The 23,779-nt window shown below is 48.6% G+C and overlaps 1 protein-coding gene across 1 annotated transcript; it reads right to left on the bottom strand.

Moving 5' to 3' along the window:
- Positions 1-370: 370 nt before the first annotated feature.
- Positions 371-21,393, bottom strand: morc2 (MORC family CW-type zinc finger 2). Its single transcript, XM_042337625.1, has 26 exons — positions 21,048-21,393; positions 17,157-17,210; positions 16,848-16,882; positions 16,019-16,087; positions 14,676-14,766; positions 14,301-14,409; positions 13,751-13,910; positions 13,137-13,245; positions 12,776-12,901; positions 12,164-12,243; positions 11,596-11,678; positions 11,058-11,143; positions 10,337-10,477; positions 10,050-10,204; positions 8,575-8,703; positions 8,114-8,219; positions 7,358-7,469; positions 6,842-6,916; positions 5,446-5,817; positions 4,932-5,063; positions 4,299-4,347; positions 3,520-3,661; positions 2,915-3,112; positions 2,085-2,178; positions 1,268-1,456; positions 371-667 (listed from the first exon to the last, which is right to left on the bottom strand). The coding sequence occupies exons 1-26, from the start codon at positions 21,113-21,115 to the stop codon at positions 599-601; spliced, it is 3,033 nt and encodes a 1,010-aa protein (XP_042193559.1). The 5' UTR covers positions 21,116-21,393; the 3' UTR covers positions 371-598.
- Between the last annotated feature and the right edge of the window lie 2,386 nt (positions 21,394-23,779).

Below are 23,779 nucleotides of genomic sequence, written 5' to 3' on the forward strand. Positions count from 1 at the left end.
TACCTTTGCAGTAAGTAAGAACACAGTCAGTCGATGGGTAGATCGCTCTCCAGGCGTAACCCTTTTTAAAATAAATAAAAATAAATAAATTTGGTCACACGATCCACAACTGTTTGTGGGACGCTGCTGTGCGCAATTAGCTGCCGCGTTTCACCCACAAAATATAGTCAATTCACTTTACAATACATCCTACAAAGCGATTTGAGATGTCTCAACGACATAAGGCGCTGTATCAAATACAAGGATGATGACGATTATTATTCGCACTCCTTAGAAGAGGGAGCTGGGCACGACTGAAATGCTGGAAAGCGTGACATTTCCCTACACACCCACAGTGAGTGACACAAGAGCACGAGGGGGCAGCTGGGCAGGTGGTACAGTTGTATTTTTAATAAATATAATACAAAAATTCAGGACAATTGAACAAAGGTGTAAAACCTAAAGCCCCAGAATGAAGTTACATAATTTTTGTGTTTAAAAAAACAAACAAACACTGCGACTGGTTCCAGTCAGTTCTCACCCGAGAGAGAGTGAGTGAGTGAGTGAGTGTGAGAGAGAAAGAGACAGACAGAAAAAACACACTCTGCCGGGTTGCTGATCAGTCCACTTTAGTGATGAGTTCCTCGATATATGCGTCGAGTTCGTCGTCTGTGTTAATTTCGATATCCTGTTATTAACAAAGACACAAAGCTGAAAATCGAGGCCAGAGCGTGGAACTCATTTCCCCATCCTGTTTCTCAACCACAGTTTGGTATCCGCTTCCTGTGGTCAGTAGACTTAAGAGCCGACGACTAAAGGCATCTCCCTCGTCAAAAGTAGGTCACCTTGAAGTAACATGACAAGGGACACTGACACTTTCCTCCCCCGCCCCCCCCCACAACTTCCCCACGTGAGCCTGGCCATGCAGGGCCAACCGCGCTGTAGACGCCATGTTCCACGGCCGCGCGAGGGACACAGGCCACGAGAGACACGTGGCCGCGTGTCCTGACACCGACATCACTTCCTTCGTTCCCGCGCGCAGCAAGTGACGTAGATGGCGACCCGGAAGACGGTCATTTCGAGGAGACTCTCTGACCAGGAGCAAGTGCAGGGCTCCGCGAGGAGGAACGGAACCCCCCCCTAAATCACCCCCGAGTCCCATCAGTGTGTGCGGGAGGGGGGGAGAGGGGTGTTGATACCGGACTCAAACCAGGAGTCGGTGGCTCACTCGGAAGCTGCAGCGAGCGGCAACTCCGGGGTCACCCTCACAGGATGGATGCACCGTTACCTCCTGAACCTTGCGCAGCAGCTCCACGATGTTGTTCCTCAGCTTGCACAGCTTGTCCTGGGCGTCGCTCAGCTCGGCGTCATTCTCCTGCAGCTTCTTCTCGGCCGCCCGCACCCTCTCCTCGGCCCGGCTCTGGTAGGCGCTGCACAGGCTCTTCAGCCCCTCCTCGTACTGCTCAAAATAATCCTTCTGCGTTTGTCAAGGGGGGGGGGGGGGGGAAGAAACAAAACAACAACACGTGAAGCAAGACAATTTCAGGGCAGAACGACAAGCAGAGTGAGACATTTCCCCCCTACCCCACCACCCCAACCCCCAGGCTGGGCGTCTCCAACCCGTCACTCAAAAAGACAAGAGGAAGGAGCGATGGGATTGCGCTGTTGTTGTTGAGTCAAATTGAAAACGAAGACAGGTGATGCCGCTACTACTACTAATGACACTCGCATCTGATACAGCGCCATATCTCGTCGTTGAGACATCTCAAAGTGCTTCATGGAATTACACGCTGTAAAGTGAATCGACTACATTTTCTGGGCGAAACGTGGCAGCCAATTGCGCACAGTAGTGTCCCCACAAACAGTCGTGGTTTGAGGGATCTGCCAATGGATTAACAACCGGCTTCCTAGTTACTGCTGGTAAACAGAGGCGTGTGGAGTAAGCAAACTTGCCTAAGGTTTTGCCCCACTTAGGGGAAGCTCACACTCGTGACTGTCACTGAGGTGCCGAAAACCGCCCGCGGCCCAAGTGATTAATTACGCGAATACTTTTTGATTAGACTGGTAAATTGTGCTTTCATCTCCGCCTCATGGCCGAAACGTACCAAAGGGAACGATGCCAGCTCCTCCGGAGTCATCAAGCTCAGCTCCTCCTTCGATATCCGGTAGTTCGGGGGCAGAAAATACCGCAGAGTGTTTCTAATCAAAGGCAAAAGAAAAGAGCTAAAACACTTACACAAATAGCAGAGAGGGAGGTACAGGGAAACAGAATAATATAATGTCACAACTTTCTAAACTACCAGGGATAAAAGCATTAAATTATCAGGGGGATAGTGGGAAATGGCCTCACCGTGCGTGACTGGGGCCGGCAATAATAACTACAATCGTCCTTGCATTTGATATAGCACTTCATCGCGTCGTTCAGACGTCTCAAAAGCGCTTCACAGGATACACCATAAAGTGAACTGACTGTGTATTTTGTGGGCGAAACGCGGCAGCCAATTGCGCACAGCAGCGTCCCCGCAAACAGTCGTGGATTGAGTGACCAAATTATTATTATTATTTTTTAAAAAGGGGTTATTAGGGGGCAGGAGATCCGTTCCGGCGAGCCAGCTCACTGCTAGCCTGATCCCTAAAACAAATAAAAATAAATCCTCCCTAACATTTCAAATGAATATAAGTGAATTTTAATTACAAGTGGACAAAAAAAAACCCAGAAATCAACGCAGATAAACCACGGGAAGACGGATAAACAAGGTGGAATGTGGTCTGGTCCGTCCAGCCCGACCAGCTCCAACCATGTGATTAGAGTGCAAAGAATGTCCCTGGGGGTGGGATATCGAGGGGGGTTGACTGTGTGTGAACACAGGCCCCGAGATGGGGAGTCTGGCCGGAGACGCTGTCGGGGGGGGGGCGTGAGACGTGTGACTCTCACCGGAGGCTGACGACGAGGGAGTCCACGGTCTCCTTGCTGGTGGCCGGCTGTGTGGTGTCGGGCTCCATCCTGGCGCTGTCCGAAGTGGATCCGGTTTCCGCTGCGTTGTCCTCCTCCTCCCCCCCCAGCGTGTCCGGGCTCTGGTACTCCGGGGACGCCGGCTTCATCAGCCTCACGTCCGCGCTGCCCTTCTCAACCCTGCGGCGGTACAGAGGGTGACCCACAGCTCGACTACGACACTTGGATTTGACAGAGCGCTTTTATCACGTCGGTGAGATGTCTCAAAAGCGCTTCACAGAAATATACTGTGAAGCGGAGTGACTGTGTGTATTTTGTGGGCGAAATGCGCACGTCGGCGGCCACACAAAACAGTCGTGCATTGCGCGACCAAATTATTTTTATTATTCATTCATTAAAAAAACATTTTTGGAAGAGATCTCTAACCGACACGCTAGACGAATGGGGGGGGGGGGGGGGAGAAGGACGACAGGCACAAGCGGCAGCTCGTGTTGGGGGTCTGCTTAGAAGTCCTCACGCGATCGCTACACGAAGATCGACTCTGCGCCGTGGGGTAATGGGATGGTTAACGCGCCTCTTTCTCTCACCATCTGTCTCGCGGAGTCGTCGCCGTTGGCACGTAATCGAACTTGACTTTCCACCGCACTAGCTGCTTGCTGGCGGCCACTGCGGTCACCCGGCCCGTGTACCACTCCTTGTTCACCTTCACCTCCACCAGGAGACCCCGGTCTGGAAGTAGAAACGCATGCGTTCGTTAACAGGTGCGGAAAACGCAGCAACAGGAGGAGGCCACTCAGCCCCTCGAGCCCGTGCTGCCATTCCATAAGATCGTGGCTGATCTGTACCTCGAGTCCAATTATCCATCCTTGTCCCACAGCCCTCAATACGTAACAAATAGCTATCCAGAACAAAGCGATCGACAGGCAGATACGCAGCAGAGTGAGTGAGTAACAATCCTACAGACGTAATAAGTGCCCTGCTGCCTTTCACCCTCCTAGTCAGACCTACAGCCACAGCATCGGGGCATCACAGCCGAACACGACACTGCCCCGAGCTGACGTCCACTCACATCCACTCTCCGGTGGGAAGGGGGGCGGGGGGCGGGAAGAGAAAGAGTGTGCGTCTCTCTGAATAATGATCAGGATTCCGATCTCCAGCTGATTTCTCCCCCTCCCTAACCCAGGCAGCACTGAGGCCAAATATAGCCCTGATTAACTCAGCACCCGCAGATATGAAGTGTGGGGACCTTCCAGACGTGTGTGGCTCAGTCACAGCGAGCAATGGCTTTAGCATCGTGGGAGCTTGTTCACATAGACTGTGGGATTTTGCACCGAGAGAGAACACAGATGGAAAATCTGCTATTCACCTTTCAGAGCCCCGGTCTCTTCCTCCACTTCGCCTCCACTGTCAGAAATCTGAAACAGGACAGACAGACCCTCGGTCACGGCACAGAGCTGCTGGTTACCAAATTCGGTTCAGTTAGTTTCATTTTTCTTCCAACCCGGTCGCTGGGTTAAGCTTTATTCAAAAGCAATAGCTGTGCAATTGTTATAGTAATCCTTGCATTTGACACAGCGCCTTATCACCTCGTTGAGACGCCCTGAAGCGCTTTGCAGATTACACGCTAAAGTGGATTGACTGTCTTGTGAGCGGAAATTTGATTTGAGACCGTATCTCATCTTGAAAACTGTATCACAAAGTTACTTCACACGAAGAGGTTATTTGAAGACCATCGAGTTTTCAATTGCTTTCCCCCCACCTCTGGATCTCCTCCACCCCTTTCTTAAAAGACCACTGTCATGGTGGCCAACTCTTCCAGTAACTCCTTTCAGCCATAAATTACACTCTACGTAAAGAAATACTCTGTCCTAAAATTGACCCCCACAGCCATGATCTCATGTTCTCAGGTCCTGGAAAGATCTGGGTTTAAAAGCTGATGCCTCACTTTCACTTATTCTGTGCAAAAGCTACAGAGAACACAGGGTAACATTCCTCGTACCTCTACAACATCAGCGATCTCCTTCTTCAGCCGCTTTGACTCGCACACCTTTGCAGAGACCCTCGGCCTCTCCTCTTCCTCATCCTCCTCGCTGCTCTCTACTGTCACATTTCTCTTTCGCATTCCTGCGGACTGGGAGAAAGAGAGAGAGAGGAAAAAAAAGAGAATGCGTAGAGCATGACCTGTTTAAAGTATGAAGAAAAACCTTGCCTGACCTTGGAGCAGCCCAGAACTAAACCACAGTGGGGTGAAAATCCTGATAAAGCAGTTATCGGACGTCTGGGTCGTCTGGTGACGACTTTGGACGTCTAAATCCAGTTAAACGCTTGTACTGAATACAATGAAGTACTTCTAAATACGATTATCACCCTTCCTCCACATGTTTGAGTTGTTGGCCAGTGCACTGTAAGTGGGGCTGGTGGGAGGGGGGTGTGAGGGAGGTAACAGGCCTTTGCGGACACCCTGTATCTCCCCGACAGTCAGGCCCCTCTTTCACCACTGTACAGAGCCTCACCTGGGCTGTCCGAGTGGGTGTCTCCTTTCTGTGTTGTGGAGTCTTTGCTCCTTTAATGGGTGAATTCTTTGTACTTGTTGACATGGGGGCAGAGTGCCTCGTGGAGGTGCAAGGCTGGGCCGCAGTCCTGGAAGAGACAACATTTTGTTTTATAGAGGCCGAGGGCCGGTGCTGGGCTCTTCCAGGGGTGGCGACCGCTCTCTTACTGCTAATGCTCGTATGAGAGGACTCGACCTTGCTGGTGGATCTGGTTGCCGAGGCTTTACGCAGCAAGCCCTGGGCTTTTGATGGAGGCTGGCTCGGGGCGTTTTTGATGATGTCGGCTAAAGGAGGCGAGCGGGGTCGGTGGCTGCTACCAGGAGATGACTGGTCCTGCGGAAAGAGAGGGAGGAACATGACCTTAAATAAACTCAAGAGATCAACATAATGAATCAATCAAACTGTGCTGAACATTTGCACCATTCAACGAACAGAATCGAGTTGTACACATTCATAAAATTTTGCAAGAGTCCGAGAAGCGCTTTGAGATGTCTCGACGACGTATTATATCAAATGCAAGGATTATTATTACAACGACAAGGGAAATGGCCAAGTTCAAATTAAATTTGTCTCATTTCCAATCGGCGTTAGGCCTCTTCCTCTCGGCTGCACACTTTACCCAGTCTGTGCTTTGCTCTCAAGAACCAGTTGTATTCGCGAAATTCGGAATTATCATTTGCAGAAGATAAGGCCAATTCAGTATTTTTGGACCAATTCAAAACCAAGCCGGCTGGCAACCACTGTAATACCATGAGCTGCCCGCAGGCAGCGCCCTCGAGCATAGAGACCTCTTGATAGCTCGGTGGTGCCGTCTGCTGGTATTACAACCTAGATTGCATTGCATTCTTGCCCGAGTAGGTCAATGACCCCCACCCCCCAGGGATACAGTAATTACTGGAAAAAGTTGAGGTTGATTCCCCCCTTCCCCCTCACCACATCCAACAGCTCTGCTAATGCCAAAGCTTGGAACAACGGCACATTGTGCAAACTGTGGGCTCCTAAACTCACCTAAATTGCAGCCGCGTCCACGCAGCCAGTCACAGCACAAGTGATGCGCAGGGCGGAGAGAGGAAGTTATAATCCTTGCATTTGAAATAGCGCCTTATCGCATCGTCGTGACCTGTCAAAGCGCTTCACAGGACATGCCGCGAAGCGGACTGACTGCGCATTTTGTGGGCGAAATGAGGCAGGCAGTTGTGCACCGCGACGTCCCGCACACAGTCAAGGAGCGAGTGAGTGACCTGCTTTATTTGAGGGATGGTTGGCCAGGACACCAGGAGAGACACTCGCTTCTCTAAATTTAAAGTCAAGGCAGAAGCCTTTCCCACCCGCTGAACGGAGCTCATAGACATCTCACCTCTGACAAAGGACGACTCCTGACTTCCAATGGTAGCTTCTTGATGTCTGCCTGGGATAAGACGGGGATGTTTTTCTGGAAAGAAACGGTTGGATGAGCAAACAAGTCACAAACACAACGCAAGCATTTATCTATGGAATCAGAGGAAGGCCATGTTTACGTGCCGATGTTTATGCTCTAGCTCTATCCCTCCCATTCCCCTCTCCCACACCACTCTATTCCCTCTCCCTCATGTATACATCAAGCTTACATTGAAGCAAAAGGCATCAAGCTCTGCTTCTACAGTGACTTCAACATATTCCAGTTCATAAACTTCCTCTTAGATCGACTCCTTGCTATCTTATATTTATGCTCATTCAATCGGATTGATTACAGGAATTGTGCTTTGGTTCATTCAGATTTTCTCTTCAATGTTTTAGGATTACAATGGACCGACCTCCCCCCCCATAATCGCAATGAGTCTATCAGCATTTGGCACCATTGCCTCTTGGTTATTGCAAAAAAGCCACGAGTTACCTTCAGTGCCTCCAGCTTCTTCTCTTGCGCCCGGATTTTCTCCTCGTGTGATTTGACATCTCTCCGCAGTAACCCCACTGGGACATTTTGCTTTTGTTCTGGTGCTTCACACCTGGTGACAAGCAAAGCCGGCAAGTGTCAAGGAGGTGGAGTGGTTACTTTTACCAGGCCTTTAGATGTCGGGCACACATATTCTCGAGCTCTACATATTTTGCTTATCTATTGGGATTCCAGGTGCAGGGAATACACAGCAAGGGTTTAATAAATAGCTATAATCCTTGCATTCGATACAGCGACATTCACGTTTGGAGGACGTCTCAGTGTGCTCCACAGGATTCACCATAAAGTGCAGTGGCTGTATTTTGTAGGTGAATACGGTAGCCGATTTGTGCACAGAAATGTAACCCCAAACAGTCTGGTACAAATACACTGACAGACTTGCCGGCCAAAGGCAAAAGAGAGATCACAATGGCTGGCAATGGGTCAGAATCATTGGCGGAGATAACGAGGGGGCAAATTCCTCCCCTGGCGGCCTTTAGGTGTATGTATGGTGCCTTTACCTCCAGCTCTCATTCCGTCGCTCTCCGTGTTGCATCGCACAACCTTGTGAGAGCAACGGGTAGAGGCGGAGCAGGAGGTATGAGTAAGTGTTCGCAGTGAGTCAATGATTCCACCCACCCACACCGCATCGGATCGCAAACCCTTGTCACTGCTCTGACTGAATCCCAATAGTTACCCCCGCGACGCAATACTCACCGGTTCTGCATATGGTCGGGATTCACGGAGCAGTTCCAGTTGTCCGCGTACTCCTTCCCCACGTCGTCCACCCGGTAAGGAAGCGTCCGCCACTTCAAACACTTATCTGCACGCCGCGATCGGAAGGAAGAGGTTAGAATAACGATAATCCTCGTATTCGCTCCAGCGCCTTAACACGTCTTTGCGACGTCTCGAAGCTCTATCCGACAGCAAAGAAAGATAGACTGCAGTCGCCATTAATTTTTTTTTGTGAAAAGAAAGCGTCTTTCCCCAGTGGCTTCAGCGACCGAGACGTTGAGCCATCACGGAGCAGGACTGCTTCGTAAAACGGCATCAATTTCACCAACCGCCTATTTACCCGGCATCTTCAGGTCCGACCTGAACCGTTTTGAGGGCTGAGGCGAGACGGTGAATGTGTCTCTGTTTGGGGCGGAGGGCAGCCCGGCGCGGACACAACTCACCGCACTGGATGGTGGTGGGGATCTCCATGGCTCGCCGCCGCTTGTAAAGCACCTCGTGGGAGGGCGGCTGGTTCCAGTTGGCCGACAAGTAGCCGAATTCATCCCAGAACTTCACGATCCCCTTCTGTGCTGCAGGAACGAGAACGACAGCTGCTTAGAGCAACGCGCAACCCCAGGTCTGCTCCATATCCCCACCGCTGCCCGCCCACCACCCCCCCACCCCCCCAATTGGCGGTCAGGCCTTTACCCTCTTCCCCCCCCACCCTTTGGAACTCCATCCCACATTCCCTGCGCGTCGCTCCCTCCCTCATCTCCTTCAAGGCCCGTCTCGAGACCCTTCTCTTCAACCGTGCCTTTAGACACCCTGCTACCTTCCCTGCCCCCCACCTGGGTCCAAATCCCCAACTCCAGCGTCTTGGGAATGTTCTCCAGACGTAAAAGCCGCTGTGTAAACGCATTTTTATATTGTGATGTGGGTCGCACAAACAATTGTCTCCGTGACAGAAACGTTATTTTTGTTGAAATAGCCTGAAGCTGAAAATCAGTAGGTTTCAATAACAACAAACTAGCTGCGCCCAGTACTCAAGAGAATCTGCTGGTTCATGCATCAGGAAACCTGAATTCCCGGTTGAAAGGTTCATTAGGAACACCCAGACGTTGCTCTTGTCTTAAGAGCACAAACTCAGCAACTGAGCACATCTAGTTTGTCGTTTAATGGGGTGGGGTCTCTGTTATCCTCCCAACAGACACCAAACCCTCAAACCGCGAACACAGAATCAGTTTACAGACACAAGTTGAACCACAGCCACGACTGAATATAACTCGCTTCAGACAGCGAGTGGAAATAACCGTGCTACACTTCCCATAAGGCAGGAACGGCACATAAAGCTCCTTCAGGTCATTTCAACAGAAACGTTGAATAATGATTCACTTGTGCATTTATCTGTTGTTTCCTTACACATCCTTGGGATGGGTTAATGAGTAAACAGCAGAAATAACATTAGGACGTTCAGACATCTGCACTAATCCATCTGTCACACTCCCTGAATTTCAGTCACACCTTACTGATTATGATGTTAATAATCCTTGCATTTGATATCGGACCTCATCATGTTGTTGAGGCGTCTCAAAGCACTTCACAGAATATATTGTCAACTGGCTTGGCTGTGTATTTTCTGGGCAAAACACGGCAGCCAATTGCGCACAGCGGTGTCCCACAAACAGGGGTGGATTGAGTGACCACATGTTTTTTGAAAGTATTATTGTCCAACGGAAAGCGATCCACCAATCAACTAACAACCAACCTACTTACTCCTAGGTAAACAGAGACGTGTGGGAGAAGGAAACTTGCCAAAGGTTTCACCCTGCCCGGGAATCAAACCCGGGTCCTCTCGCTTGTGAGGTGAATGCTCTAAACACTGCGCTACAGGACTCCGCAATTACTCCTCAAACATCCCAAAACACAATGTCCTTACCGATGCCAATGTCCTTCCAATACTGCACAAGGTGCTCACCCATGGACTTCAGTAAATGCCGATATTCCTTAGCGTCGGCAAAGTCCTGTTTGTTGTGGGTGGGCTCCAGCACCAGGTAGGGGATGTCTACCACACCCACAACACCACCACACGAACTGGGGACGGGGAAGAGAAGAGAGAAAAAAAAATGTAACATTTGGACGTTCATCTAATCACAGGAGAACGCAGGGTCAGTGTTGGTCAGCACGGACTGAAGCTGATCTGGTTGCAGCTCAATGGATACCTACATTCCTCCTTCTAGCTGTGGTCCAACCTTCTCGTACATCTTAATCAGACGGCTGCAGTTATAGATGAACATCCCGTCCAGGTCTCGCTGCTCAATGCTCACGCCGAAAATAAAGCTCATCTCCTTCGGCTCCTTCAAAGCCCTGCAGGTTTAAAAGGAATATAATGAAGAGACCGATCGGGAGGGATCCCAGGCAGACAGCAAGGCACCAATGCTGGAAACAACCTGAACTTAATTGTTTGGTCAAATTTGCCTTGCACAGAGTGTCCTACAAACAGTCACGGATTAAGTGATCAAATTTATTTATTTACTTATTTTAAAAAGAGTTGATTACCTCCAATCAACTAACAAACAGGTTTCTACTTACTGCCCAGTAAACAGAGGTATGTGGAGTAAGGAAACTTGCCTAAGGTTTCACACCGCTGGGAAATCAAACCTGGGCCCTCTTGTTTGTGAGGCAAGTGCTCTAACCATTACGCTTCAGAACTCCACAACTTCAGTGGAGATGGCAAACATTACAGCAAGAGGAGGGTAGTCGGTCGAGGATGGCAAGAATACAATGGGTGAGTGGAGGAATCAGCGTGTGGGAAGAGAGAAGAATGAAGGTGGAGCCCTCCATGCACAGAGATGATCAGCAGGGTTTGCAGCTGCTGGCCTGACAGCAGAATTAAAGCGTCAGAAGAAGAGAGAAATTTCTGAACATGAACCGAGGGCTAACTAACCTGAGCTTCGCCTCGTACAAGCATTTCTTCACCTCGGCCTCCCTGTGCAGGTTAAACGCCGAGTCCTGTACCTGTCGGAGGTGGACCTGCACGAGAAAATCACCTCCATGAGCACGAATACCCAGGGAACGTGTGAGAGTTTATCTACCGAGACCATCATCATGTACGTAAACAGCAGCAGCAGCAGCAGCTTGCCCTCATATAGCGCCCTCTGTGCCGGGCGGCGTCTCAGAGCGCTGCAGAGTAAACCTCACACGAGCCGTACCAGTTGGGACTGTACATTTAATGTGACTTATGCAAGGTACGAGTTACGCAAAGCTTGCATAAGTCGTACCGTACACGACTTGTGTAATGTTATGTACAGTGAAACACACACGAGCCTGATCTTCGCGAATCGTATAATCGCCCAAGTCGTACACCTGCCCAGAACGAATGATGGGCTTCACATACTCGGGTACCCAGGAGCATGAAGACAACATACGCCACAAGGTTAGGGGGGTAGGGGTGGGTCTTCGAACAAGCTAAAGGGCTCGCTCACCCGTGCTTCCCTGCTCAGGTCTCCTCCCATTTTGGCCACCAGGGCTCGGGCCTTGCTCTCCTCCTCACGGGCCTTCTCCTCGGCTGCAAACAGGTGGGAAAAGGGAGGTGAGAACATGGCGTGCAGAGCTGCCTGCGAGAGCAAGTGGCTCACAGGGTAACGCACACAGAAACAGCAGAGACGGGAGTGAATCAGAGCTCTCTTTGAATGCTGAGCTTTGTTTACAAGTCACTGTCCATTGTTTTCTCCCCCTTAAGCAACATGGATGAATATGTGAGTAGGAGCCCATGTTCTCTCATGAACTGCACATCTACTGAGAAGGTGGGCGCACACACAACCGCCTCCCCAGCCACGCCTCTCTACACATACTTACAGGCATGACCCCCCACGCAAGCGCCCACTATCGCACCCGCCCGCAGCTCCACACACAGGAAAACTGTGTGTAGCAAATGTAGACGTAAACAGGTCAAAACCTGCGTCCGTCCTAGTCTGTGTGGCTTTGTACCGCACGGTGTAGCGCGTACACAGGTATTCTGGTTGCAAAGAGGCAAGTTTCCCCACAACATACCAACTTTCATCAGATGCTCCGCTTTCTTTACCTCCTGTTCCGCACGGGTTTTAAACCGGTTCGACGTATACTTGTACATTCTGTGAAGACACAAGGGAACGACACAGACACTCAGATCATGAATCAATTCTTGTATTTGATAGAACCTGCGATATCAAAATGCCTCAAATATGCTTCACAGGTAACAGTAGGTGCCTCTCTTACACTCCCTCTCCTCCGTTGCTCTGATACGAAATAAATGTGGTCACTCAATCAACGACTGTTTGTGGGACACTGCTGTGCAATCGGTTGCCGTGTCTCGCTCACAAAATACACTTTACAATATATTCCGTGAAGCAGGTGCTATATCAAAAGCAAGGATGATACTTATTACCTTATTTTTGTGTAGCTTCATTTAAAGCCCTTGTGTTCTAATGGGCCCGTGTGTTAACGATAATACAAGTTAGCCCTGTATTTCGGCCACAAAGTATACAGTCAACTCACTTTACGGTATATTCTGTGAAGCACTTTTGAGACGTCTCGAAGACGTGAAAAGACGCTGTATCAAATGCAAGGATTATTGCTGTTATTTCAGAAAGTTTCAGACAGTCAGTGAAGCTCTCTTGACATTACCTGGGTTTATACAAACAGCACGATAGTCGTTTTGTCCGGACTTTGTGACCCTGGATGAAAATTCTCATCCGTGGGTCGATGTACAGGACAGCAGTGTATGCCCTGAAGGAGCGTCTCTCTGGCTTTCTGCGGACAAAGAGAATTCCATTAGAAAACATTCCCACTTCTGTCCTGATAAAATTACTGAGTTACTCAATCCACAGCTATTTGTGGGAAACTGCTTATGTCCATTGGTTTTTGCATTTCATCCACAAAATAGTCAATTCACTTTACACTATATTCTGTGAAGTGCTTCAAGATGTCTCAACAACATGTTAAGGCGTTATATCAAAATTGCTATTGTCAGGCTAAGCACTTACACCCCTTCGAGTTGAGCTCCGCCATCAGTATGTCAGTAGGATCAGAGGTGACATCAAGTTCTGGCTCCCCATTGTCCATCAGCTTCAGGTTATATACAATCACCAGGGTCCCTGCAAAGAAAGAAAATAAATGCTTATGCTGGGAAGAAAGGCCAGGGTTTAACAGGCACATATGAATGTTTGATGGATTATCTTGAAGGGATTATAGATTATAGAAGCAGGTCAATTGGAACTCAATCAAAAATTCACGTGTAAACCCAGCCAGTTGGGTTTACACCCAACTGTCAGCAAGCTATTCAACAACAGAGTAGACTATACCTGAGCCCAATCCATTCTCATCTCACTATCACAGTTCTCATCTCTCTCTCTCTCTCTCTCTCTCTCACACACACACATTCTCATCTCTCAGACACACACCAATCTAATCTCTCTCACACACACCAGCAGAATTGACTGGGAAAGCGAAAAGCAGTGGGAAACTGTTCTGATTGTGTTACTCTTTAGCAAGCCTTTGTTGCGACCCACTTAAGATTCATTCTGCTGGGAGTAAAAAAACGTTACTAGATAAGACTAGGTTCTGCTGTCTAATCCCCAACATTCAAAAAACAATCCTTACCGCTACGCTCTTTAATTTTATCAAATTGCTCCATCACAGCGGACACTGATTTGAACGGGGAATATTTGTAGATCAGCTCCGTCTCGATAGCAAACTTCTCTGGGTTGTCAGTCATGGGCTCACGGGTTTTGGAATTCCATGTTGGAAGTGGAACGATCACCTTTTTCAAACAAACAAAAAAGTGTGCGGTTGAAGAAACTACACAGAGAGATGGTGTGGGATTCCACTCTCACACACAGATAGCACAGGCATAAAGCAGAAGGGAGATTATAGACCAATTGCTAAAACAAAGGTTGAAGCGAATGCAAATCGATAAATCTTCCCAAAGGTGTCCAGTCCAGCGCAGCCCAGCAACAGGTTTCTTAGAAGACGTACAAAACACTGACAGGGATGAAACAAGTCTCCAGCATGTCAGGGAGTGCTCATAACAACAACAACTTGCACTTATACAGTGTCCTTCACGCAGGTTAGTGTCCCAGAACGCTTGACAGTGGCAGAAGCATGATGCCGAGACAGGAGAAGGCGATGGTCGAAGGAATGCAATACGAACCTCATCGATCCCTTCCTCCTCATGGAATGTTCGTGAAAGGAAAACGCAGCTCATGGTGTCCTCTTTCTTTGTGAACAGAATGAAGTCTTTCCCAATCCGCATCGAGCCGCTGGAAGTGGGGGGAAAAAAAACGCAAGTTTAAATTTACCTGCAACCTTCATCACCTTCACCTAAAACCCGGTCCTAGGGTTTCTAAATCCAATAATACATTGAAACAGAGACGGTTCATGTATGGTGTATCAAGGCCCTGCATGGCTATCCTCCTCACGTGAAAGGTGCTTTACGTGTGTAATTTATTGTTGATATAGTGTTGATATCCGGGTATAGTGTGTGGTTCATATATTGGTTGATGAAGTCGATATAGGAAGAACCTACGATTTGAGCCCGTTTCCGTATTGTCCAATCTGCGTGGATTCAGGGGCTCTCTTGGCAGATTTTCCGAATTGGATCACACTGGCAGCCTCGACTGCAAAGAGAGAAAGGATGAAGCGAGTTAGAAATCCAATAATCGCTCCTGTATCTCTGCCCCACTCGCCTCCCTCATCGAAGCACCACAACTGAGCCTCCCAACAACTGCACCCTTGACAAAAACATACCCAAGTCTTGAGTGATGTGAATTTACTGTAGGTGGGCAGCAGGGAGCAAACTGTTGCCCCTTTTGTTCTGCTGAGTTAAGCAATGAGTTACCTGGTGGGTAGTTTTTTTTTTAAGAAGAATAATCCTTGCATTTGATGAAGAGCCTCATCACGTCGTTGAGATGTCTCAAAACGCTTCACACAACATATTGTGAAGTAAATGGACTTGTGTATTTTGTGGGCGAAACGCTTTAAGCCTCCTATTCGGGATAGCGCAGAATGTAACTCGCATGGTATCAGACAATGCCAAGAAGCAGGTTCCTTTGCCAATACATTGCGGTAAGCAGAGCCCCTACAGTGAAGGAAGTCATAGAGGGAAGACTCCTGTAGCGAGTTAAAAGGTGGTTTGGCTCATGTCAACATTTTCCTTCTCCTCTATCACCTGGCATTGGCAGCTGAACTTCCTGGCATTCAAAGCTCTGAGCAGAGCCAAGCACTCCCCACAGTGATGGAAATTATCCAGACTTTGCTCCTGCAGCTGCCATAAGGTAGTTTGGGTTGTAGTGTTCACATTTCCTCACACTTTCTCCCAGCACCTGACAGCTCAATCAGGCCTGGAGCCTTGGAACTCGCTGGTCAAGCTGAACACCGAGTGTCCAATTCCGCACTGCAGCAACCCCCAGGGGATTGAGATCAAGATCTTCGTCCTCACTTTTAAAGCCCTCCAAGCTCTTGCCCCACTCTACCTCTGTGACCCTTGAAACCCTACTAAACTGCCCACTCCCTCCACTTGGCACTCACTGTTTCACATCCCCTGCCCTGCCTGTCACAGGAACGACAGTCAAGCCTTCAGCTTTTCTGCCCTATTCTTTGGAACGCCATCCTGGAATCCCTTCGCCTATTCCCTCCTTTAAGGTTTGTTCCAAGTCCTTCCTCTTTGACCGTGCCTTTGGCCATCTTCTCACGCCGTCCATCTCTCCCAAGTCCAAACCCCAGCTGAGGTGCAAACCTTTGCCTGCCCTTCACCTTGGGACGTCTTCCCGACGTGAAAGGCTCTGTATAAATGCAATTGGTTGTTGTTGAGCCTGGAACATATGGATCTCGGTTGGAGTCTTACCCCAAATCGAGATCACAGTCACTTACATGAATCCATCCCGTCTCCATCGTCCAGAAAATACAACATGAACGCTCCCCGCAAATCCTCGTTCCTCACTTGGGGAAAAATGCACAAGTGTTTCAGATCAATAGTTATTAGTAGTACTAGATCAGGTTTATTAATTATGAGCTGGGGATGGCGGGGGTCGGGGGGGAGCCTGAGTTGCATCGAGTACACTCTGTGAGGAGACATCATAACACAAATATTTGCCAACATAAAAATCATATAATGTACTGAGCAAAACAATGGCAGTTTGTATTTCAGATTTTGTTGTTACAAGGACGGAAGTGGCTTAAGACCAAGATTAAATTTGAGCTTTGTACTTGCACAATTTTGGGTTGTCCCTATCTACAGATGTTGTTGTTACCATCTGGAAACGCTCTGCCTTGAAAGGCTAGTGGAAGCAGATTTGATAGTAGCTTTGAAAAGGAAATTGGATAGGTACTTGAAAAGGAAAAATGTGCGGGACTATGGGGTAAGAGTGGGGGAGTGAGACTAGTTGGTGGCTCTTTCAAAGAGCCGACACAGGCACGATTGGCCAAATGGCCTCCTTCTGTACTGTAAGATTCTATGAAGTAACCCCAAAGTAAAAGCTTAGAATCAAAGTAAAAGCTGAGTGTTTCATTATAACAATGTCCATATCTGCAGATTCCCCAAATTGCAAGCAGAACATCATTTTCTAGTTTCAAACAAAAGATGCATTGAAGTAAGGCTGGAAAGTGCTGGTAAAGCTTGCGATTAAACAGCAGGTAAGTAGGAGCCCCCCAAGCCACAGTCAAGGTGCAAAGTATTAGACCCATGATCACTGTAACTCACCTGTGTAAATGTCCATTCTGGTAGCAGCTGCATCCCTATAATCAGAGAGAAAAAAAGATTAAAGTAATAATAATAATCCTTGTATTTAATATAGCACCTTATCACGCTGTTGAGACATCTCAAAGCACTTCACAGAATATATTGTAAAGTGAATTGACTGTGTATTTTGTGGGCGAATAATTGGATATCCTGGCATGAAAGTTGCTACGGAAATGTAAATGTGCACTGTATTTTGTATTAGATATGGCGCCCTTCACACAAGAGGTTGAATGAAATAGGAGGTACAGCTTGATTTAAATCCGGTCCTACCTGGCATTGTCCACCAACTCTGCCAAGGCTCCAAACAGGAATTCATGGGTCGTTCTGAAATAAGTTGGAAAAAAGACACTTGGTTTACGACACAGTCAAACGTTCCATTAATTTATAAACTCCAATCATTCCTTTATGGTCGGCCACCAAAATAAATGTTCTTGATTGAATGTTTCTTGATTAATTTAAGCCTGGAAACACACTAACTAACAATTGACCACAGACTTACCTAGACTGGTGTGAATGTTCAAAAGGGGGTTGCTTCCCATGTTGGCTGAAGCCAACCCTTTGGGCCATAGCTTATCCAGCACAGGCTTAGAAACTGGGCAGCATTAGCCGGTGTAGATTTGGGCCAGCCCATCTCATCTGCAGGGAATTGCATGTACCCTCTACCAATACTTTTGTTTTTCCTCTAAACATGCTTCCTTATCCCACGTGGCTCTCAAAAAAGCCAAACTACCAATGTATTAGAATTGTTACAAGTTGCTGTCAAAAACTTATAAGATGGGTTTCCCTCTAGTATATACTACTTGCTTTACAGATCAAATTTCTTTTCTACCAGAACTAAAGATGTGATCTTCAGGAGCACCTCCCGCACACCCCTCCCCACCACCCCACTGGGATTCCGTCTTGAAAACCAATCAGTATTTTGCCCATTAAATTCTTCTGCTCCATTGAAATCAGATTCCCATGTCTAATCCACTCGTCCCCACCAACTGAAGTTACTGTACCAAACACTGATTATATCCTGGGGAAATATTTCAACACACGATTGTTGACTAGGGCTCTTTTTCAAGAGACTAACTTCCACCTGATGAGTAGCTGGGACCTTGCTTTAGTTTGTCAACCGAATGATACCAACAATTCAACAATGCAGCATTTCCCCGGGACTGGCACTGCTTTCGAGTGGCAGTCTGGGCTGTGAGTTCAAATCAAGACATAGATTTCAGTACATGTTGAACTGAGATCCCATAAGAACATAAGAATTGCTGGACGAAAGAAGACCAGGGTCCATCCAGTTCACCTTCCACCATCCTGACAGCCGTGTCCATGTGTCATGTCTGTGCATTTTGTTATGCTTTCTATATTCTGAGCTGAACAGAAATGGACTTGCCTCCATCCATTCCAATCAATGAAGTTCATAATGTGTAATGGTGGTTATAAGTGGAAAGCCACTTGGCCTATCAAGTCTGCTCCTAACAGACAGCGTACATCAGGGCAGTTGAGTCTTGTCAACTTATTGAACCACTCATAGCTCCAATACCCCAAGTAGCAATTACTCATTTGAACTTTACCCTCTTCCCCTTTTGTTCATGCAGCTGAGAACAAAGCAGAAGAATGAAGCATCATGCGCGAGTTGTTTCTGGCATAACAATGATGCATCATGACACACACACACACACACATATATATACACACACACACACACTATTATTAAGCTTTACCATTGGAAAGCATATTTGTAATGACTTTAACAATATAAACCATCAGACAGGATTAAGGTGACTATTATGCTCTTGTGTTATGCATTTCGCTTATAATGGAAATTACGTAACATCTGAAAGGTGTCCATTTTCCCTAGCCTGAAGTTGGAACAGACCCGGGAAGAAAGACAGTACCACTTAAAGAGACAAAGAAGAAGACTCCTGCGACTCTGTATTCTGTGCTCTTGAATGGTAATTTTATCTTTCTGTATCATGCACACCACCGCTATATAAAAGTTGTAAAAGTTCATTTTTAGCTATCTGTGTGAGCGTGATTTTGTTGGGACCTCGAACCACACAAAAGACTCACAATTTTCCGCGTTAACAATTTGATTTAAATTAAATACAATTAAACATATTGACAATTTGGGCCAACAAAATTAATTTCTTTATCCCCAGTAATAACAATAAACATTTGCAGTTCACTAAATTGCTTAGTTTTTATTCTCAGGACAATTTGTCTAGTCTCAAATCTCTGGTGCACTTCACAAATCATGCGGTAAATTCTAATTAATCTTGGGCATTGACAGAAGGAAACCTGACACAGGTTACCTTTGCTGCTTCCCCCATTAATGGAGTACTCCCATAGAGAAATACCATCTGGGGCTTTCTGCAGCAACATTACACATTTTAACATTTATCTTTCTTCCTCAAAAGAGGTGCACAACAAAGCACAACTCCCAAACTCACGGGCAAAGCAAAACCTTAAGCAGGTTTCCTTATTCCATACACACACCTCTGTTCACCTGAACAGGCAGACAAGACTTTGGTTTAATGTCTCAGCTGAAGAACACCATCTCCCGCGTTCAGCTCACCTGCAGCACTGCACTGGAGAACACATGTGCCCTGACTTCTGGAGGACATAGGAACAGACCATTCATCCAGTCAAACCTGTTCTGACCTTTTCTCCACATCCTTCATAGCTTTACTTCTCAAATACTTTTACTGGTTAGACATCACCCGTCTCTTGTCCCTTACCCAACAAATAGTCTGATCTTTTTAGCGGTTAAAAAAGAGATTAAAGCAGGTCAATTTAAAAACAAAAGTATGCAAACTGCTTGTACAGTACTGATGGGCATGACCCTCAATAGCTCTGATAGGCAAACACAGGTTGTCTGACCAGTCTTACCCTGTGAGGTGTTGATTTAAGGTTACAACTTTAATCTCTTATACCCTCCCCACACAGGGAAAACTCTCCATAAGGGTGACGGTTTGGTCACTCAATTCACGACTGTTTGTGGGGCACTGCAGCGCGCAATTGCCTGCCGCGTTTCGCCCACAAAACACCCGGTCACTACACTTTACAGCATATTCCGCGAAGGGCTCTGGGCCGCCTCGAAGACGTGCGAAGGCGCTGTATCAAACTGAAGTACATTATGCCGTTATATTTTGCGTATAAAAAAAAATATCAAGAACAACAAACAGCATGGATAAGAGTGACACCACACACAGAAAACGGTCGGACGCTAAATCACCTCAAGAACTCGTAAGCCAAACCTTTCGAAATAACATCCCCGGATGAAGTCCGCCGAGTGAGCTTCGCGGTTCCCGCGCCATTTATTGTTTCAAACCTTCCCGTTTGCCCACCTGGGGACCGGAGGCTGGGAAGGAGGTACGCGAGGTTGCCTTTGCCGCTAAAACCCGGCTGCCCGCAAGGCGAGCGCGCCCCCCGGTAACAGAATGCCAGAGACGAGCGGTGACCCGAAACAGGAAGGCGCGCGGCGCTCCGGGACGACGCAGGCGCCGGTGGGGAATTCCAACGGTGGGTCCGAGCCGGACAAGCAGCCAGAAGCTTACCAGCCGGTGCCCGGGCCGAACACGCCGCGAAGCGGACGGGCCGCGCATTCAGGCGGGCGAAACGCGGCGGCCGGTTCGCGCGCGGGCGACGTCCGTCCCACAGACAGTGGTGGATTCGGTGACCAGATCTTTTTTTTTTTGGGGGGTGGAGGAGTGGGGGTGTGGGGGGGGGAGAGAGAGGGATTATTACCCCCCCCCCAAAAAAAAAAAAAAATAATAATAATAATCCTCGCATCCGATACAGCGCCTTTTAACAGGTCGTCGAGAGACGTCTCAAAAGGGCTTCGGAGGAAATAGGATAAAGTGGATCGACTGTATATTTTGGGGGCAAATCAGTTACGTTTACATATGTGCACATATATACACACACACACACACACATGTACACACACGTACACACATGTACACATACCCAGATAGTGTACACACACACACACACACACACAGAGAGAGAAAGAAATACATAAACACAAACATTTATTTGACAAATAAGAAAATATAGAGAAAAAAAAAGGTGAATCGCAGAAATGGGGACGACATCACACAACACAACAACACAACACCACGTAAACGACGACCCCGAAGCCGCCGCAGAGGGACCGGTACTCACGAGTTGGTGTGCAAGTACTCGAAGGTCAGCTGAGCGCGGCTCAGGCAGGTGTAGTTGCTGGAGGCCATGGCGCCTCTCTCTCGCGCTCTCTGTGCCGGGGCTGTGCCTAAACGCGGAGCCGAGGCTTCTCCGGGCCTCCGGGTGACCGGCGGCACAGACAGGCCCAGACCGGCCCCTCGCTGTGAAGCCTCCGCCCCTCCGCTCCGCTCTCCGCGCCGCTCCCCTCAGCGCCTTCTCGTTGAGGACCTCACGGCTGTTCGTGTCTCTGTCGTTAACCGCCGACGCTGCTCCAGGCCCCGCGTCGCCCGCCTCCCCCACAGCGCGCAGGCGCACTTACGGCTCCCTACCACCACCACAATGCGCAGGCGCAGTTAGGACCCCCCCTCGCGCCTCTTTCCCCCCACCGCGCAGGCGCAGTTACGAGCCCCGCGCCTCTTTCCCCCCACCGCGCAGGCGCAGTTACGAGCCCCGCTCCACTCCTCGACCCCGCCCCCCTCCCCCCCGGAGCCGCCGCCGCCGCCGCCGCGCAGGCGCAGTTACAGCCCTCTCTCTCGCTCGCCGACCGGCCAGCCCCGCGCATGCGCAGTGCCACCCCCCTGTGTGGGGAGGGGAGCAACATAGGAACAGGAGGAAGCCATTCAGCCCCTCGAGCCTGTTAAATAAGCAATAGGGCAATCACCTCGCGTGCGGTACAGCGCCGCGTCGCGCCTTTGAGACGTCTCAAAGCGCTTTGCGGCTGAACTGGGCCCCGAGGTGACGACGACGACAACGACGACGACAACAACAGCGTCACACAGGCCTGGCCACGGAATGTGGGAATCCACCCGCCCGTCTGCGGTGGTCTCCGGGTTCCTGAGCCAGGAGGGTCCGCGGCAATCCAGGGCACAGCCGACCGGCGACAGCCCATCGGCCAGACTTGGGGGAAGTGCAGACCGGTCGCTGGTGGGGGGGAGTCATCCCATTCGGCTCCCGTGTCACCCCGCAAGCCAAAGCCCTAACGGGTCGGGGGGGGGGGTCCAAGCTCGGCGAGTAGCAGGCAAGCGGGCCAGACAGCGGTAGCGATGGAAAGCTATGTTGTTTTAGCTGGTGAGACTCCAGCAGTTACGCCAACGCACACTCTGAGGTCCCACCCGCCCGCCCGTCCCCAGGTCCCGGTTCTTGCCAACCTGTGCCTAATACCTTCCTGAATTAGGTGAACAGGATGTGTCCCTCCAGGGAGACAGAGAGAGAGAGAGAGAGAGAGAGAGCGCATTCCATTCCAACAATCTGTCTCTGGGATTTCCATGTGTAGATGGGATGTATGGAATTCTCAGTTTGGTTTGGAGACTCTTAAGCAACGGTGATGGGTTTCCGCATTGGTCAAGACACCCGGCTGCCTCGGTGGCGCAGTCACCGACACCTACCTTCCTAAAATTGCATACTTAAATGACATGAAAAATAAAAGAAATACAGACACACGACCATCTCAAATGGTTTTCATTTTATTTGTGTAGATTTTTGCATTTTACTGTCTGGGGGCCACTGCTCTGGGCAATTGGTAGCCAGGTTTCGCCCACAAAATACACAGGCAATGCACTGTGCAGTTTATTCTGGGAAGTGCTTTGAGATGTCTCAACGATGTGGCAAGGCACAATATAAAATGCAAGGATTATTATTATTACTGGTGACAAACCACACTTGAGAAAGCACTTTTTTTCACAAAACCTTGCACAGACTACAGAAAAAACAAGAACAGCACACTACAGAAAAAACATCTGTTTTTTGTACCGATGCTGAAGCTGGCCAATAGCAACTGCACACCTCATGCGGTGGGGGTTGAGGCGAGAACTGTTGTGACCACACAAAATCACGTGGGTGACTGCAAGCACCACAGTGACCGCATTTGAGAACCGCTGGCTTAGACTGTGTGATTTCAAAGTCCCAACGTGGGGCTTGGACCCACAAACTTCTCCTTCACATCCCCCGCCTTGCCCGACCCACCTCTCAGCCCCTACCCTCTGGAACTCCATCTCATAGTCGCTCCACCTCACCCCCTCTCTTGCCTCCTCTCAAGACCCTCTTCTTAGACCGTGCCTTTGGTCACCCTTCTACACCTGCCTCCCCTCCCTCCACCTCTCCTGGTCCCAACTACCAGCTCGGGTGCAGATCCCTGACTGTCCAGCGCATTGGGATGTCCTCCTGACATGAAAGGCGCTACACAAATGTAATTTGTTGTTGTGATAGCAAGAGTGCTAGATTGTCAGGTCACACATTCAGGCTGTGAAACAGAGGGAGAGAGACAACCACTATATTCACAGGAACGTTTTAAATAAATGCACTTAAGTCGTAGGCTTTGTGCTTCTAAACCAAATTATAAATAATGATTCAAATTTAATAAAATGTTTGTTACCTGTTAGTTTAAAAGACAGAAAGAGGGGTTAAATATACAACTAAAATGTTCCAGCTTCTGTTGCAGATTACAGTTACAGCTAAACATGACTCACTATAGGCAAATTTTATGGGTCAAAATATATAGTGGAAACTCATCTTAAAGTCACGCCACTAATGTTGCCAACTTGCTAACGTGGTCAGTTTGGCTTTCAACGATGGCGTTTATGTTGGGAATGCGTCTCAAAATGTACTGCAAAATGTAGTGACTGGATTTTGTAGGCAAATTATAATACACTTGTATTTGATATAGTGTTGAGACATCTCAAATTACTTCACAGGATATGTTGTAAAGTTAATTGGAT

Source organism: Callorhinchus milii, unplaced genomic scaffold, assembly GCF_018977255.1.
Source record: "Callorhinchus milii isolate IMCB2004 unplaced genomic scaffold, IMCB_Cmil_1.0 Scaffold8, whole genome shotgun sequence".
NCBI lineage: Eukaryota > Metazoa > Chordata > Chondrichthyes > Chimaeriformes > Callorhinchidae > Callorhinchus > Callorhinchus milii.

Coding starts and splice junctions, on each gene's coding strand:
- morc2 (XM_042337625.1), bottom strand. CDS start 21,115: ATGGCCTCCAGCAACTACACCTGCCTGAGCCGCGCTCAGCTGACCTTC. Junction 14,767..16,018: donor TGGAGACGGGATGGATTCAT/GTAAGTGACTGT, acceptor CTCTCTTTGCAG/TCGAGGCTGCCAGTGTGATC. Junction 11,144..11,595: donor ACCTGAGCAGGGAAGCACGG/GTGAGCGAGCCC, acceptor TTTCTCGTGCAG/GTCCACCTCCGACAGGTACA.